This window comes from Astyanax mexicanus, chromosome 1 (genome assembly GCF_023375975.1).
Source record: "Astyanax mexicanus isolate ESR-SI-001 chromosome 1, AstMex3_surface, whole genome shotgun sequence".
In the NCBI taxonomy this organism is placed as follows: Eukaryota; Metazoa; Chordata; class Actinopteri; order Characiformes; family Acestrorhamphidae; genus Astyanax; species Astyanax mexicanus.
The window spans coordinates 27,714,383-27,729,016 of record NC_064408.1 but is presented as its reverse complement, the minus strand read 5'-3'; the positions used below and the strand labels follow the sequence as shown (position 1 = coordinate 27,729,016).

At 37.6% G+C, this 14,634-nt stretch overlaps 1 protein-coding gene across 1 annotated transcript in view; it reads right to left on the bottom strand.

Moving 5' to 3' along the window:
• vps37d (VPS37D subunit of ESCRT-I) overlaps nt 1–11,807 on the bottom strand; it is a 42,646-nt gene extending 30,839 nt beyond the window's left edge. Inside the window, exon 1 of the mRNA XM_007245259.4 lies at nt 11,514–11,807. Within this exon, the coding sequence (XP_007245321.1) occupies nt 11,514–11,639 (126 nt within the window). The 5' untranslated portion in view covers nt 11,640–11,807. The remainder of the gene's footprint in view (nt 1–11,513) is intronic.
• Between the last annotated feature and the right edge of the window lie 2,827 nt (nt 11,808–14,634).

Sequence of the window (14,634 nt, the reverse complement as noted above, 5' to 3'; positions counted from 1 at the left end):
CTGTCTTAAATGCTCTTGAATTACGCCTCCTCAGTGACTGCCACTGTCTGCGTGTGCCCATGCTCAGCAAACATCATCGCTCATCTCTCCTACTCACACTAATGAAAATGAGCTTTCTCCTAAATATATATAAGCTCACTTAGTGGAAATATAGCTTCCCGCTAATGCACATGTAATTAGTTCAGACCCAATTAGGACAGGTTCTCGGTGTAACAAGGAACATCGCAAACATTCAGATTCGTTTAACCTGCATGCTAATTCATCCTGTTTGCGGAGCAGCATTCAGAATAGGGTTTTAATTAGGCCACTGCTCAAAGGCTCTTTCTGCTTTAGATGTAAATTCTTCTGTTGTTTCGTCTTCTCTAGATGTGGCATTTGTCCTCAGACACAATCAAGCACACTGGATCCAAATTGAACAAGAATTAAATATTCTAAAAACAAACTAAACGAAACCGAAAAGAGATAACAAAAAGAGAGTCCGTGCAATATTATAGAAACAATCACAAACACATTTTTAAAAATAAAACCTACACAATCATCAACAGACCAATTTACACAAGCACCAGGGTATTTTGGACCACCTTCGTACACCTAAATGCCATAAAGCATTTGCATTCTGGTGAAGGATGTGGCTTGCACTATACCACGCATGCTACCGGGAAAAAAACTCACACATGGTCTAAACCACATTCTTAAACATATAACTCAGAGTGTCTTACAGACTGAAAAAATCCCCCCACTCACTCACTCTCTCTCCCACCCTCACACACATACACACACACACACACACACACTTTCTGAGCCTTTAATAAGCCTGACCGCTGACTGCAGCAAGTGTCATAAGTCATTTACAGCCTACAAACATCCAGTACCCTATCTAGGGCTGGGCAGATATGATATAATTTGTCTCACAGTTTGTTTGTTTTTCTATATCATTTGATATCATATCAATTATTATATGCATGCCCAGAAGAAATCACAAGGAATTAAACTAAACAAAACCAAAAAAACGTCTGTTTTAGTGGCAAAAATAGGTCTACATATTTTTAAACAGGTTGAGGTCATTTCCACACTATCTTTGATGCGTGTTTGGGTGTTTTTTTAACAAGACAATGACCGTAATTTGTGCCAATGTTTTGACCACCCATCTAAAAGTTTCGGGTTATGCTAAAGAATTCTTATGTAGTCCTTTATCTTTTTCTAATTATTCATCATTATTCCATCCACTGTGTGCAATGAACCAGTTCCTTAAGCAGTTAAACAGGCTGCTACCACCACCATGCTTAACAGTTGCTACATTTTGCTGCTTGGGGTTGAATGCATTTTGAATGATTTACTCCTTTACCTTACTCACTGTGGTCAAACAACTCAATCTTCCCCATCTCACTGAGGGGGTCTATTTCAGAGCAGTTGCTTAGTTCTTGGACGGCAGCCTATACGTTCATGGAGATATAAAACTACTGGTGTCCTGGTTTCCTCTTTGCTGAGGGTCATCTTTCAGACCTTGGCAAATGTGTCTACACCTCCTTGGCTTTAAACTTACATAACAAAATAATCTGAAGTGATCTCTAAATTAGAGACATTTAGTGTTTTTTTTTCACAGTAGCGTAAACAAACAAATTAAATAAATATTCCTAGATGGTGTATGTATATGTCGATTTTGTTACACAATTAAAATATGTGAACCAAGTTCTTGTTTTTCCTCCATTAAAAGATGTATGTTGTACACTAGGAAACAAATCACAAACTCAAAGAAATCAGCTGACCACAACTGTATATTCAAAACACCTTTGAAAACAACCACTCTACTAATTGTGAGAGTCCTAACTTTATGCTGTTGCAAGTGAATGACAAAACACATGCTTTACCATGTAGTGTACCTAAAACAGTGGAGGAAAATCTTAAATAAAAGCACACATCAATAGAAACAAGGATTTTGATTGTAAATGTATTGTTTTATCCAGGTCCATCCCTTCCATCCTTTGTCTCTAAGGCAGGGATGGAAAGACAAAGGAATGGATGACAAAGGCAGTCACCTCGCCAGAGCCTTCGGAATCTGGAGTATTTGGCCTGATGTCAGAAGACACCTTGGGCTTAGATTTACCACTGCATCCGTTCTCTCTCTCACTCCCTCTCCTTTCATTTCCCGCTTCTCTTTCCGATTTAGACAAGAGAGCAAATTCCAGCACAGCACATTCAGAACGCCTAGCGTTTTCCCTAAACAGGAATCGACACAGACTGTCCATTTCCTCCTGCCGTTGCCTCAATCTCTGTTTATGCTTCTTCTGGATGCAGGGGCTCCAGGGATTTGTGGTTTGGGATGAGACAACCCGTAAAACAAAAGCAGCAATGTTTACAGTTACAGATTGAAAGGGAGAAAAAATTACAGTCCACCTTTTTTATGAAATGACAGCCAGGACATCAGCGAGTGTAAATCTCTGCCATCAGCAGGCTGACTGTAACAGCCAAGAGAGCATTCCTCAAACATCCAAACCAGCAAAACTAATAAGCCATGCTATTTGGCTATTGCAGCGAGCTTCACAGACCAAACAGTCTGGAGACGCACTTTGAAGTCTTCCGCTTTGGGTCCCAGATAATGAAGTTGATGTACTCAGCATTGGTTGGATGGTGATGTTTTTAAACGAGCTGCAATTTGTCTGTTTTTAAATGCTGTGTGATTATAAATGACTACTTTCGTAGCATTGTTTTGTGTGGACAGCAAGAATAAAAAACATATAAACTGATAAACTTAATCAGAAAATTTAAATCTGGTCCTGATTTCCCAAATAACTTGATAACGTTATTAGATGAACAATATGGGGTTTAGTAAACAATTGATTAGGAGAATCCCAGAGTCTGAAACAATAAATATTGTAACATTGCAAAGACCTATTCATAATTAATTGTAGCTTTTGTTTCAGTTAATCACATTTGTTTATATTTTTAATGATTTACTGTTACTATTTATATCACATTATTACTAAGACAATGTTTTATATGCAGAGTTATCAGTTTAGACTGTACTATGGTCAAATATTTAAATACCCATGCAAAGCCCTATTGTACAGCTTTAAGTGGATTAAAGGAGCATTCAGCTTTGTATAGGTATCGGATTATTTTCAGCCAAATATGTGATTGGTCAACATTTTAGCTGATCCTGAGGTGTGTTCAGATCCTTTCAAGAGCCCAGTGCAGTGAATATTAGAGCAAAGCAGCAAAGCTAGTAAAAACCACTATCAACAGCGTAGTTCTGTACGAAATATGGCAGGTTCCAAAAAGCAAACCACCTTTTATCTTAAAAGATTTTTATGAAAAAAGTTCTCCGGTGTTGCTGTACAGCCCTGCTTTAGTTCCCTGAAATAGTGGTCTCTGAAGAAAGACAAGATTTCAGCTCTTGCTCATGAATATTCATACATGCAAACATATCACCTCTGATTGGCTAACAGCACTACAGCAGAGAATGCTTACCTGCCTTCCCTCACAGTAAATTTTACAGCTCTATAACTCAAAATGTTTTCAGAAATACAGCCTTAGTTGCAAAGATGTAGAACTAGGCTAGGTAAAGTTAATTTTTAAAAGCAATGTTATCAATGCCGCAGCAGGTGGAGATGCTGCAGCCCGGGTATTTTCTTTTCTTTTCTACTGTAGACAATGGATGTTAAGAAAGGCTTTCATGTGCAGCATGCATATACAACTCAGAGAGACCTGTTGTATTTAACAAAGAACAAGAAAAAGTGGATTTTAGCAGAATGACACCTTTAATGGACAGTGTTCTGACAGTTACAGAAGCCCTCTGCATCATGTTACATTACCAAAACCCTGCCATAAAAACAATGATCTGTCCATCTGTAGTTGCAGGAACAAGTAAGTGATGATTTTTGGATCATTCCTCTCTGCAGATGTGTTTCAGATCAATAGTAATTATGGGATGCTTTGTGCACACAGCCCTCTACAGGAAACAGCATCTTAATAAGGTAATAATTAAGACTTTGTAACTGATTTATTTGTGTGGATTTCCTTGAGTCATTGTTATGGCATTGTGCAATTTTTGTATCATCTGTCAAAAGAACACTGTGCAACATCCAGTTTGTTAAGTTAAGGTGGGCCACAATATTTTTAGTTGGACAGCAGAGGTTATCTTATGGTGTCTTTCCATGAACATCATTATTGTTCAGTGTTTTTCTAGTAGTGGACACATGAAGAAAGGTTTTTGGCAATTTGTGGAGTCTTCTTGTCTCTTCTTGTTACCTAAGGGTTCAGGATTGCCTGTTGTGCACTTGATGCTTTCAGGATTGCTTGTTGTGCTCTTGGAGTGATTTTTAACAAGACACCCACTCCCAGGGAGAGGAGAAACAGTGCAGAGTTTTTTTCAACTTGTAGTCAGTTTTAACCAAGGTTTCATAAAGCCAGGTCTTTAACAATGCTTGTGCATCATTTTATAGCTTCATATTACATGTCTACTGACATTGAGGCATGATGCACACTAACCTTAACTTTCCTGTGACTAACAGATTTGTCAAAAAGCAGGCCTTTGTGTAATTGGCAGAGCATCTTCGAAACACATACTTCCATTTTAATCCTCTTATTTGAAACCCTATTGGAGATAGTGTGTTACGATGTTTATATTGCATTTTGCAGTATTTTGTTATGCAATATTTATTGTGATTCTCAAAAATACAGGAAGTTTAACCAGATTTAACATGCCATGATGCTAATAATGTCCAGTGTGTGTACAATCTAAATTGGGTAGGTGTAATCAGCCTTTTGTAAATATTTAATGAAAAATAAAAACAATTGACATTTTCTAGGTATGGCCAAATACTAAACACATTTTTATTAAATTATATTATCATATTAAATGTTCCACTTACTGCCACTGTAATTTTAGATGCTGAATGTTCAGTTTATCTAAAAATCCCCTTTTTTTAGGCAAGTTGCAGCATTACATTACATACAATTTGTCTAATGTAACCTTGAACATTCGGCAGTGTGACCAATATGAATGTGCATGCAGCCCTAACTGGAGAAGTCATTAGCACAACCTAACTTACTTTTTCTAGCCTGCAATGTGGCTATTTACTTAATGTGCTCAATAACAATTGTGTGTCTATAACTGTGACTATTTTATTAGTACCCACCACAGAAATGTAAGTAATTTCACAGGGTTTACCTACATTACCAAGCAATAAATCTTTATCAACTATCAATTAATCAAAACACCTTCACAAGTAAGCCGTGATTCATCTAAAATCAACCTTTACGGCCTATCCCTTCCCTAGGGAGCTGAAGAGTCGACTTGGATAATGTATACATTTTTCTTTATGGCAAATGTCAAATTAGATTCTTATTTAAATGTAGAGGAAGTGGAGATGGCGGCCAAGTGCATGAGATCATTTTAGAGCATGCAGATGTCCTTAGGCACATGCATGCTATCAGTTCATATATGTCCCTTTTTGAAACAAGCTGTGTCTCCTTGCAGCAGATCTAGGGCTGGGAAAAGAGACTGACATCTTTCTGTACTTTTTCTCCATCGCTAAACAGAGAAGAAACAGAAACATTCCACATCAACACTGCATCTACCCAGATCCTGACTGGGGACCCTGAATCCCTGCTGCTCCGGACATATTAGTCTGTGCTTGACAGATGACAAAAATAAGGAGGCCGTTCAGTCTTCAAGTCGTCTATGGGTTCTATGGGTTGGTACACTCAGATTACTTTTTAATAATATGTTTTACAATATAGGTACAACATCTACCTGTTCTAGTAAGATAGATTAAATTTGTTTTAATACAGTCAAATTTGCTATCGTGTCACTATGCACAGCATTTTTAGGATAGTCATGTTGTCTATGATGTTTAGTACAGTCAAGTGTGCAGTCAGGCTATTTATAGCCTGTTTTAGTACAGTCAGATCACCTGTGGTGTTTCAGTACAGTCAGGCTATTTGTTAAATTCAAGTACAGTCAGGTCATTGATAGTGTTTTAGTACTATTAGATAGCAATTTTAATTTAAAGCACCTATGGTGATTTAGTACAGTTAGAACACCAATAATAATTTACAGTACAGGCAGATGACCCAGTAGATTATATAATGTGTTTTAGTACAGTTAATGCACACATGGTATTTTAGTACAGTCAGGGCATCAGTCAAGTCCATCCAACCTCTGGAATATAATCAAGAGAAAGATGGATGATTAAAAGCCATCAAACCAAACTGAACTGCTTGAATTTTTGCACCAAGAGTAGCATAAAATTATCCAAAAGCAGTGTGTAAGACTGGTGGAGGAGAACATGCCAAGATGCATGAAACTGTGATTAAAAACCAGGGTTATTCCACCAAATATTGATTTCTGAACTCTTAAAACTTTATGAATATAAACTTGTTTTATTTGCATTGTTTTAGGTCTGAAAGCTCTGTATCTTTTTTTGTTTTTTTTCAGCCATTTTTATTTTCTGCAAATAAATGCTCTAAATGACAAGATTTGGGGACAAATGTTGTCTGTAGGTTATAGAATAAAACAACAATGTTCCTTTTACTCAAACATATTCCTATAAATAGTAAAATCAGAAACTTAAGTGGTCTCTTTAGAGCTGTATATGGTGCTTTGGTGAAGTTTTAGTACAGACAGAGCATCCAAGGTCTTTTAGTACATTTTGCTGATAGATGGTGTTTTTTAATTATAGTCAGATTACATTCTTGTTTTAGTACAGTGGAATCATCTATAATGACTTTAATTCTGCCACATTATCTATAGTGTTTTAATTGTCAGCTTACAAGTTTGTGTTTTAGTTTACCCTACTAAATGACCCAAATCAGATCATAAATTGTGTTTTTACATCATTATATCACACAGTGTTCAAGTACATTCAATAATTTACAGTGATTTAGTACAGCACCATTATCTATGCTGTTTTAGTAGTAGGATTATGCACATTGTTTTAGCATAGTAAAATCATGACTGAGTACACTCAGGTTGTCTATGGTGAATTAATAGACATATTGTCTATGGTGTATTAGTAAAGCCAGATTATGTACAGTGTTTTAGTTCACTAACATTATCTGTTGTGTTCAGTTCAGCACAGTCAGATCATCTGTAGTGTCCTTAGCACTGTCCACTTACAAAGCTGGAAGAGATGTTGGTGTTTTATGAATATCCACTTAGGAAGTTGGACGATGAACGAGAGAAAGAAGCCAGCCTCTATTCTCTGGCAGCCTCCTCTTATCATCCATCAACTTCAGAAAATAAATGAAGTCAGATTATCTAAAGGAGAAGAGTCTAGATGAGATCTCCACTATTAAACATGGCGGTACAGACGCCTTCCACAGCAACACTGCATCAGTCTAAAACACCAGACCTGCTGAACACACTAAGACAATAGATGCCAAAACCTGTAAAGGGTAAAACACACTCATCCGTCACACAACACTAATGACCCTCGCTGAGCGGTTGCTCTGGAGACCCCCTCACGTGACCGGGGTCAGCAGTGGCTGGGTATGGATGATAAACTTTAGCAACATAGGGAGGGAAGAGGCAACGCCCTCGCAGATTATATACAGGAAACTACTGATCGTTCTGTGTGTTGTCCACTTGTGGACACATGTTATGTCTATTTTAAAACCACTTTGTTTTTTTCAACATATGCAATATGGCTTTGAAAGGATTTAGAAATGGCACAAGTAAAATTTTAATTAAAGGACTTATTTAACAGATAAATGTGCTTTATTGTTGTATGGAAACTGGAAAAATGACAAAAACAAATCTGTCTGTTTTGCCAGTATATTTATGCTACAGTTATAAGCAGTGCTTTTGTCTCGAATGCTTTTTGAATGAGAGATGATACAAAGTACCAATCAGTACACAGGCTTATTAAATATGCTGTTGTTGAAGGTACATGAACATAACCAGTCTACTTAATTCTATTGGATAAAAAATTGTCAGAAAATAGTTAAAAATAGTACACATCACTGCTTTAAAGCAAAACCATTAAATCGCCAGTGTCGTCCTGTCGCTTGCTCATAATCACTCAAATTTGTGGACAAAAGACTGTCTGGATGCCATTATTTCAGTGCGCTCTCATGTCTATGTTACTCTCTGGCTCTGTACTTTAAGTTATTGTGTTTTATTCAGATATGCATAATCAGAAGCCATAACCATAGCCATAAGCACATAACCTTTTCCAAGTAAATAACTGCCTTAATGACTGTTGAGATCTCCTGCTACCTGCTTTAAATCAACTGCTCAACTATCAGCTATGACTACCTGCCTCAGACTATTTGCTCACCTTTCAGTTCTGATTATCCTGAAGTTAACATGGACTTCAGCAAAATTTTAAATCAGCAAAATTACAATTCGTATTCTTACCACTATTATGATTTTATCAGTACTTCTTTTCATAATCACAGACGGTTCCTTGCCACTGTTGCATTTTGTGTTTTTATAATACAGAAATAAATTCGATTTAACCTATAAACTGTACCTTTCCTGTAAAAAACAAATATTTGTTTTCAATGGAAGCCATTCAATGTAAGAATGAATACAGAGCACTTCTGTTTGTCTATTTTGTTGTAAAATTTAGACACATTTTAAGGAACACCTACTACAAGTAATGTCAAAAAGCGAACTGCAAAAACTGGAAATTCAAGCTTTATGTCTGTCAGTGATGATATATTGGTACATTTACCTACAGAGGGGAGCTAGGGGATAATAAAAAAAAGGGAAAAAAATACAAACAACAGAATTAGGAGCCTTTTACGTAGCCTAGCCTGTAACTACACAGATTAAATGTATTCTAAGGGAATGGAGTAGTGAATGATGGTGCATATCTTATTCTAAAAGAACATGAAGGCCAAATGCTTTGCTGAAATGTGAATGCTCAGGGAGGACTGGAGTGGACTGTAAATAAGTAACCATTTTCTCTCAGCTGAGAAATGAATGGGTTTTGCACTGTTAAACACAGCGAAGCGAAAACCCACACTGCTCTGCTGCATATGACTAAGCAGCAGAGTAATCCCCCTGAAGCAGGTTTACTCATAGCCCCTCTCTTCATTCATTAATGAAGGGTTTTGGTGGGTGCTGTTAGGAGAAGTTACTGTTGTGGAGCTTGCAGTGTGGTCCACATTAAATACCTAAAGATCTATTGCAGTGGTATGGTGCAGTAATCTAGGAGGTTCCATTGCACTTTTTTAAATTAAGGTTTATTAAATTAACACGTGGTGAATTTAAAAAAGCCCCATGACAACTTTATTTTATCATCTAAAACAACATAATCCAGGGTGGTTTACTGAGAGAAATGCTTACTAGGATACATAGTTACTATTCAAATGCACCATATGTTGTATTTAATGTGTTACAAATAAATACAGATACTTAAAGTGACAGTTTGTAAATTTTTGGTGAGAATGTGTAATTGCACAGAGCTTTCTATAAAATACTTTTTGAAAATGCATTGTGCGGTCTATTTTCAGAGCGGATATATCTGGTGATTTTATCAGGGGTTTGGTTGTGTACTCTTATCTTGACAGATCTAGTTTCAGATTCTAATTCTTCATTTATTTGGATTAACAACACATAAAAGAGAAGGTTTTAGAAGGAATTAGAAAGCTGTGTTTGCCATTCTGATGTCTCCATATTCACAGTAGCTCTTGTATCAGCACTATTAGCAGCACCAAGACACCCTGTTTTTTTTACAATTAATATAGTATGCGGCTTTGCAGGAATGATAGTAAAAGTATGTTTTTCGAAGTTCACCCTCTCCACACTAATAGAAAGACTAGAAGTTTTAAAATAAGTGTTGAGGAAAAAATCTTAAGGAGTACTGCTTTAAATAGAATTGTTTGTTAAACTTTTGCGTTCTGCATTTCTTTGCTTTTCTGATATCTTTATGTTTACAGTTTTCTTGTGTCAGTTTCACTATTAGCAGCGCTTCAGTTGCTCATGTAACCAGCAAAAGTTGTTATAGCCAGAAAAATGTCCCGGGACCTATCAGACATTTCTGTTCTTGGAAAGAATACACTGCCTGGCCAAAAAAAAAGTGGCCACCTGGATTTAACCAGCCAAATGATGAAGTGTTGCTGCAGTAGGTCAGGTCTAGGTTCAGCAACAGTATGTGCTGAAAGAATGAGGTCAGCTGACCTGAATATACTGAATATAGAACAGGTTATTCAATCAATGGATTTTTTCTTCCCTGATGGCACGGGCATGTTCCAAGATGACAATGTCAGGATTCATCAGGCTGGAATTGTGAAAGAGTGGCTTTGCATCAATGAAAGCAGAAGTAGATTGCTGCCCACTCAAGAACATTAGTACTTTTAAAATAAAATTATAAATTAAAAATCTTAAAAGGTCTCCTTCCGCTGAAATCCACTTTTACTTGTTTTTTTGTGAAACACAATAGGTCTCTCTGAGTTGTATATGCATGGTGCATATGAAACTATTCTTCAAGCCACTGTCTGCAGTAGCCAGTAAAAAAAACAAAAAAAAAAGTTTAGTAGCGTTGTTTAATAAAAGAAATGTTATCAATGCCGGATACTTTTCTTTCGGCTGCGGGGCCGCATGGCCGAGCGACGCTGACAGTCTGACGTTAAGTAAAGTTTACGGGTTATCTTTACCTAGCACTCAGTTCTACATCCTTACAACTAAGGCTGTATGCGTTCTCTGCTGCAGTGCTGTTAGCCAATCAGAGGCGATATATTTGCATGTATGAATATTCATGAGCAAGAGCCGAAATCCTGTCTTTCTTCAGAGACCACTAATTCAGTGAAATAAAGCAGGGCTATAAAGAAACACCTGAGCACTTATTTTTTTCACAAAACACGTCTCACATGGCATTCATTCATACTAGAGACCACATCTAGACAATTTAAAATGAATTTTAAAAAAGATGGAATGAGATTTATTACGACTGCTGCTTTAAACAGAGGAGTTTTTAAAAGTTTGCACCATATTGTTTTATCACCATTTATCTGAAACAGATCAAATATAACCAGGTTTTTAGTCATTAAGCTCAGCTTTGGCTACATAGAAGTACTCAGCAATATCCAGCCCTTCTCTCACACACACACACACACACAGAGAGAGGGGGAACATGAGATCCAGCTGATAAGCAGGAGAGAGAGCACTGTGTGTTCATGTGGGCAGTGAAAGGCGCCACTGAGATAAAATGCCCTGGTGAAGAAGGGATAAGGGGGAGAAAGAGGAGGAGAAGGGGGTGAATGAAGGGTGTAGGGTTATGGATCTTGCTGGAGGAGGCGAGTGTCTGGCTGTAAGCTAAGCTGGAGCTATGCGGTGCTCCACACACACACAGTGTGAGGAAAGAAGCGTGGCAGCGTTGTGGGAACGGGAGCGCTCCCACTGCTGGAGGAGAGAAATAATAAAGAGGAGATATCTAACATGTTTCCACTCTAAAGAACAGAAGCGCAAGTGCAAAACGTAGAGAAAAAAGAAGTCCAAAGATAGAGCAAACCCACATTCCTTACAACAGCCCTGCAGGCGAATTCCAGGAGACATAAAATACCTTCTCGTTGAGTCTCACGATCTGATCCATTTTCTCCTCATCCTGGAGGAGCTCGCGCAGTTCGCTGGTGTTCAGGACCCTGTACCCGTCTGGGCAGGAGTTCGCCTCCCGCTGTTTTTGGGACATGGTAGTCCCCCGCGAAACACGCTCAAACTACTCCGTGTGCCGGCCAGCACTGTGCCATGTCGGTGGAGTACCCGGGCTGGAGAGGAGCAGAGCTGGGGAGGAGGAGGTCTGGCCGCTGTGAAGGCGCACCGCTGTTTGAGGGACAATGCGAGAAACAGCTATAGCACGTTTCAGCTGCCGCTGCAGTTCCCGCCGCGACCGCGGGTGGGCGCTGTTACAAACAACACTACACTACAGTACAGTACAGTAAAGTAACATCTCATGCTCTGTGCGCTGGAGGTGTGTACCAGTGGATTCAGTAGTAATAGAGTAGTAGTACAGTATGTGAATTTTGTGATAAGTATTAAATTGACTTAAGTGGAAGTTTTAATGTCTTTTTTTAATGCTTAATTTGTTTATTAAGAAAGATAATGCGAAACAGACATAATCATAAACAGAGAAATACAAAAAAACAAAAACAAAAAAAACACAGCCCTACCCTCCACACCCTGCTTTTTCTCCCCATACTGCCACCTGGTTCTGTGCTGGGATTAGAGCTGCAGTCCTTAACACCACTGGCAGAGAGATGAGTCCTCAGCAAGCTGCTGAACATCATGGACAATGTTCACCATCCTCTGCACAGCACCATCACCACCAGGCAGAGGAGCTCATTCAGCGGCACACTGCTGTCCCAGTCCTGCTCCACAGACAGACTCTGAAAAGTCTTTTTTGTCCCTCAGGCCATAAGACTGTTCAACTCCTCTCAGCACAGCAAACTAAAGACTCTGTGCAACTTCTATCTACCTATACACCTCATGAACAACAACAACAAAAAAAATACACCATTCTGTGTTTAAGAAAGAAATGAAGGGGTCTCACATTTTTTAAAAAGTTGACATTTTACAGTAATGAAAGCCTCTCATAGGCCAGCATTTTAGTCAGTTCCGATAACCATCTATTAACTGATAGGAAATACCTGTGCTGGGTGTATTCCAGTTGCTTCAGTAGTACAGTATGTAGGCCTGTCACAACAACCGATTTTTACTGGACAATATATTGTCCCAGAAAAATTGTGATAAATAATATTGTTGTAATTTTAAATCCCTTTCATGCAACTGTCATAATGATAATATAATGTAATATAATATGTTTACACATTAGTTTTGAAGAGTAAATAATAGTTAATATTGGCTTAAATTATACAAACCATGAACAACATAAATAAACAAAATAAAAACACTGTTATTAAAGACTTAAAGTCTCAATAAGTCTTAAAGACTCAATCGATTTCTTGAGGTATTTTCATGTCAGCAAATATTATTGCGGTTATCTCCACATATCATATAATAAAAAAATATTGAATGCTTTGGTGTGAAATGCTTTATATATATATATATAAAAACAAGGAAGATAGAGGTGTTAAATAGAACAAGGTGTCTGAAAGTTTAATGCCTCAAAAATCTAAGCTGGTCTTATTTGTTTAAGGTGTATTTTAAAGAGCTGGTCATTAATATGAAGACATATCCTGTGCTTTTAAGCTAGCTCGCTAACAAGTGCTTGACAAGAAAATGTATGCAGCATTTCATTTTGATGATGTTTGTAATGCTGGTCAACCAGCTTAGTTTTGCTACCCTGCTATAAAAATCCAGCACAAGACCAGAAAAACATTTCCAAAGCTGGTCAAGAGCTTGTATTGAGCTAACCTACGATCATAGGGTATGTTTTTTTCTGGATGGCCTGCTGGTCTTGATCTGAATTTTTAGCAAGGTAGTCACTCTGGACCTGCTCTTATACCAGGATATCAAAATCAACTGCTGTAAGAAAATGTGAGCTTCTCTTTAATCAACTTTAAAAAAAAAAAAAATTATTTCCCTTTTAGACAAATGCCTTTGCGTACATCTGAGTGACTGAATTATTCAGAACTTGAAATACGCAGAATTCCCTTAAGGCTGGTTCTAAACAGCAGAGAGTTCAGACTGTGTAGGGAGTAGTGGGCAGTGGTTTATCCTTTTGCAGGATGTTAAAGGAAGAAAGTGCAGAGCTGCTCATTAAGTCTTAATATCTATATTGCGTCTATACATGGAACTGCACAGCAGCACATAAAACCACAAGAGGGAACCACCACCCCATGCTCACTGTGAGGGGAATATTTGAGTACTGCTCCAGGGCTCTGTGGAATGGAAGGATGCTATGTAGCCTAAAATCTAAAGGTTTGTCGGTACCTGCTCATCCTACATTTCTAGATGAGCATTAGTGATGTCAGGTTTTGATGTCAGATGATTAGTCCTGGACAGCAAATGCCACAACTAAGGTATTGATCAATCAATACTAATGGTTTGTTAACATTTAGAATTGGTCATGGTGATATTAGGCTCGGGTGCAGCTGCTCCATAGTGTGCCATTTTGTTGGTATGCTTTTTTATACTTTCATATAGGGATCGTAAAATTATACATATCAAACAAATTAATTTGTAACAAGTGTAAGAAAGTTACAACACAAACAGCAATGAAAGAATTACAGTTAATACAACTATGCCTGGATTAGGGCTGGACAATAATTTAATTTCAATTTATATTGTGAGATATTGTGAGATATATATATATATATATACACACAGCTCTGGAAAATATTAGATATCCCCTATATACCTCTGGAATAAAATCAAGAGGAAGATAGAGGATCACAAGCCATTTTTGCACCAGGAGTGGCATAAAGTTATCCAAAAGCAGTGTGTAAGACTGGTGGAGGAGAACATGCCAGGATGCATGAAAAATGTGATTAAAAAACAGGGTTATTCCACCAAATATTGATTTCTTGTTTTCAGAAACTGAAGTGGTCTCTTAATTTTTTCCAGAGGTTCCAAAACTGAAAATTTATTTTTAGCGTTTTTAGTTAGTTCATTACTCTATTAGTTCATGTACGACTTGCTTAAAATGAGAGAAACAAACAAAGACACAAACAATAAACCTTATCCAAAACATAGTTGGGGAGAGATAAAAGACATAGCAAAATATA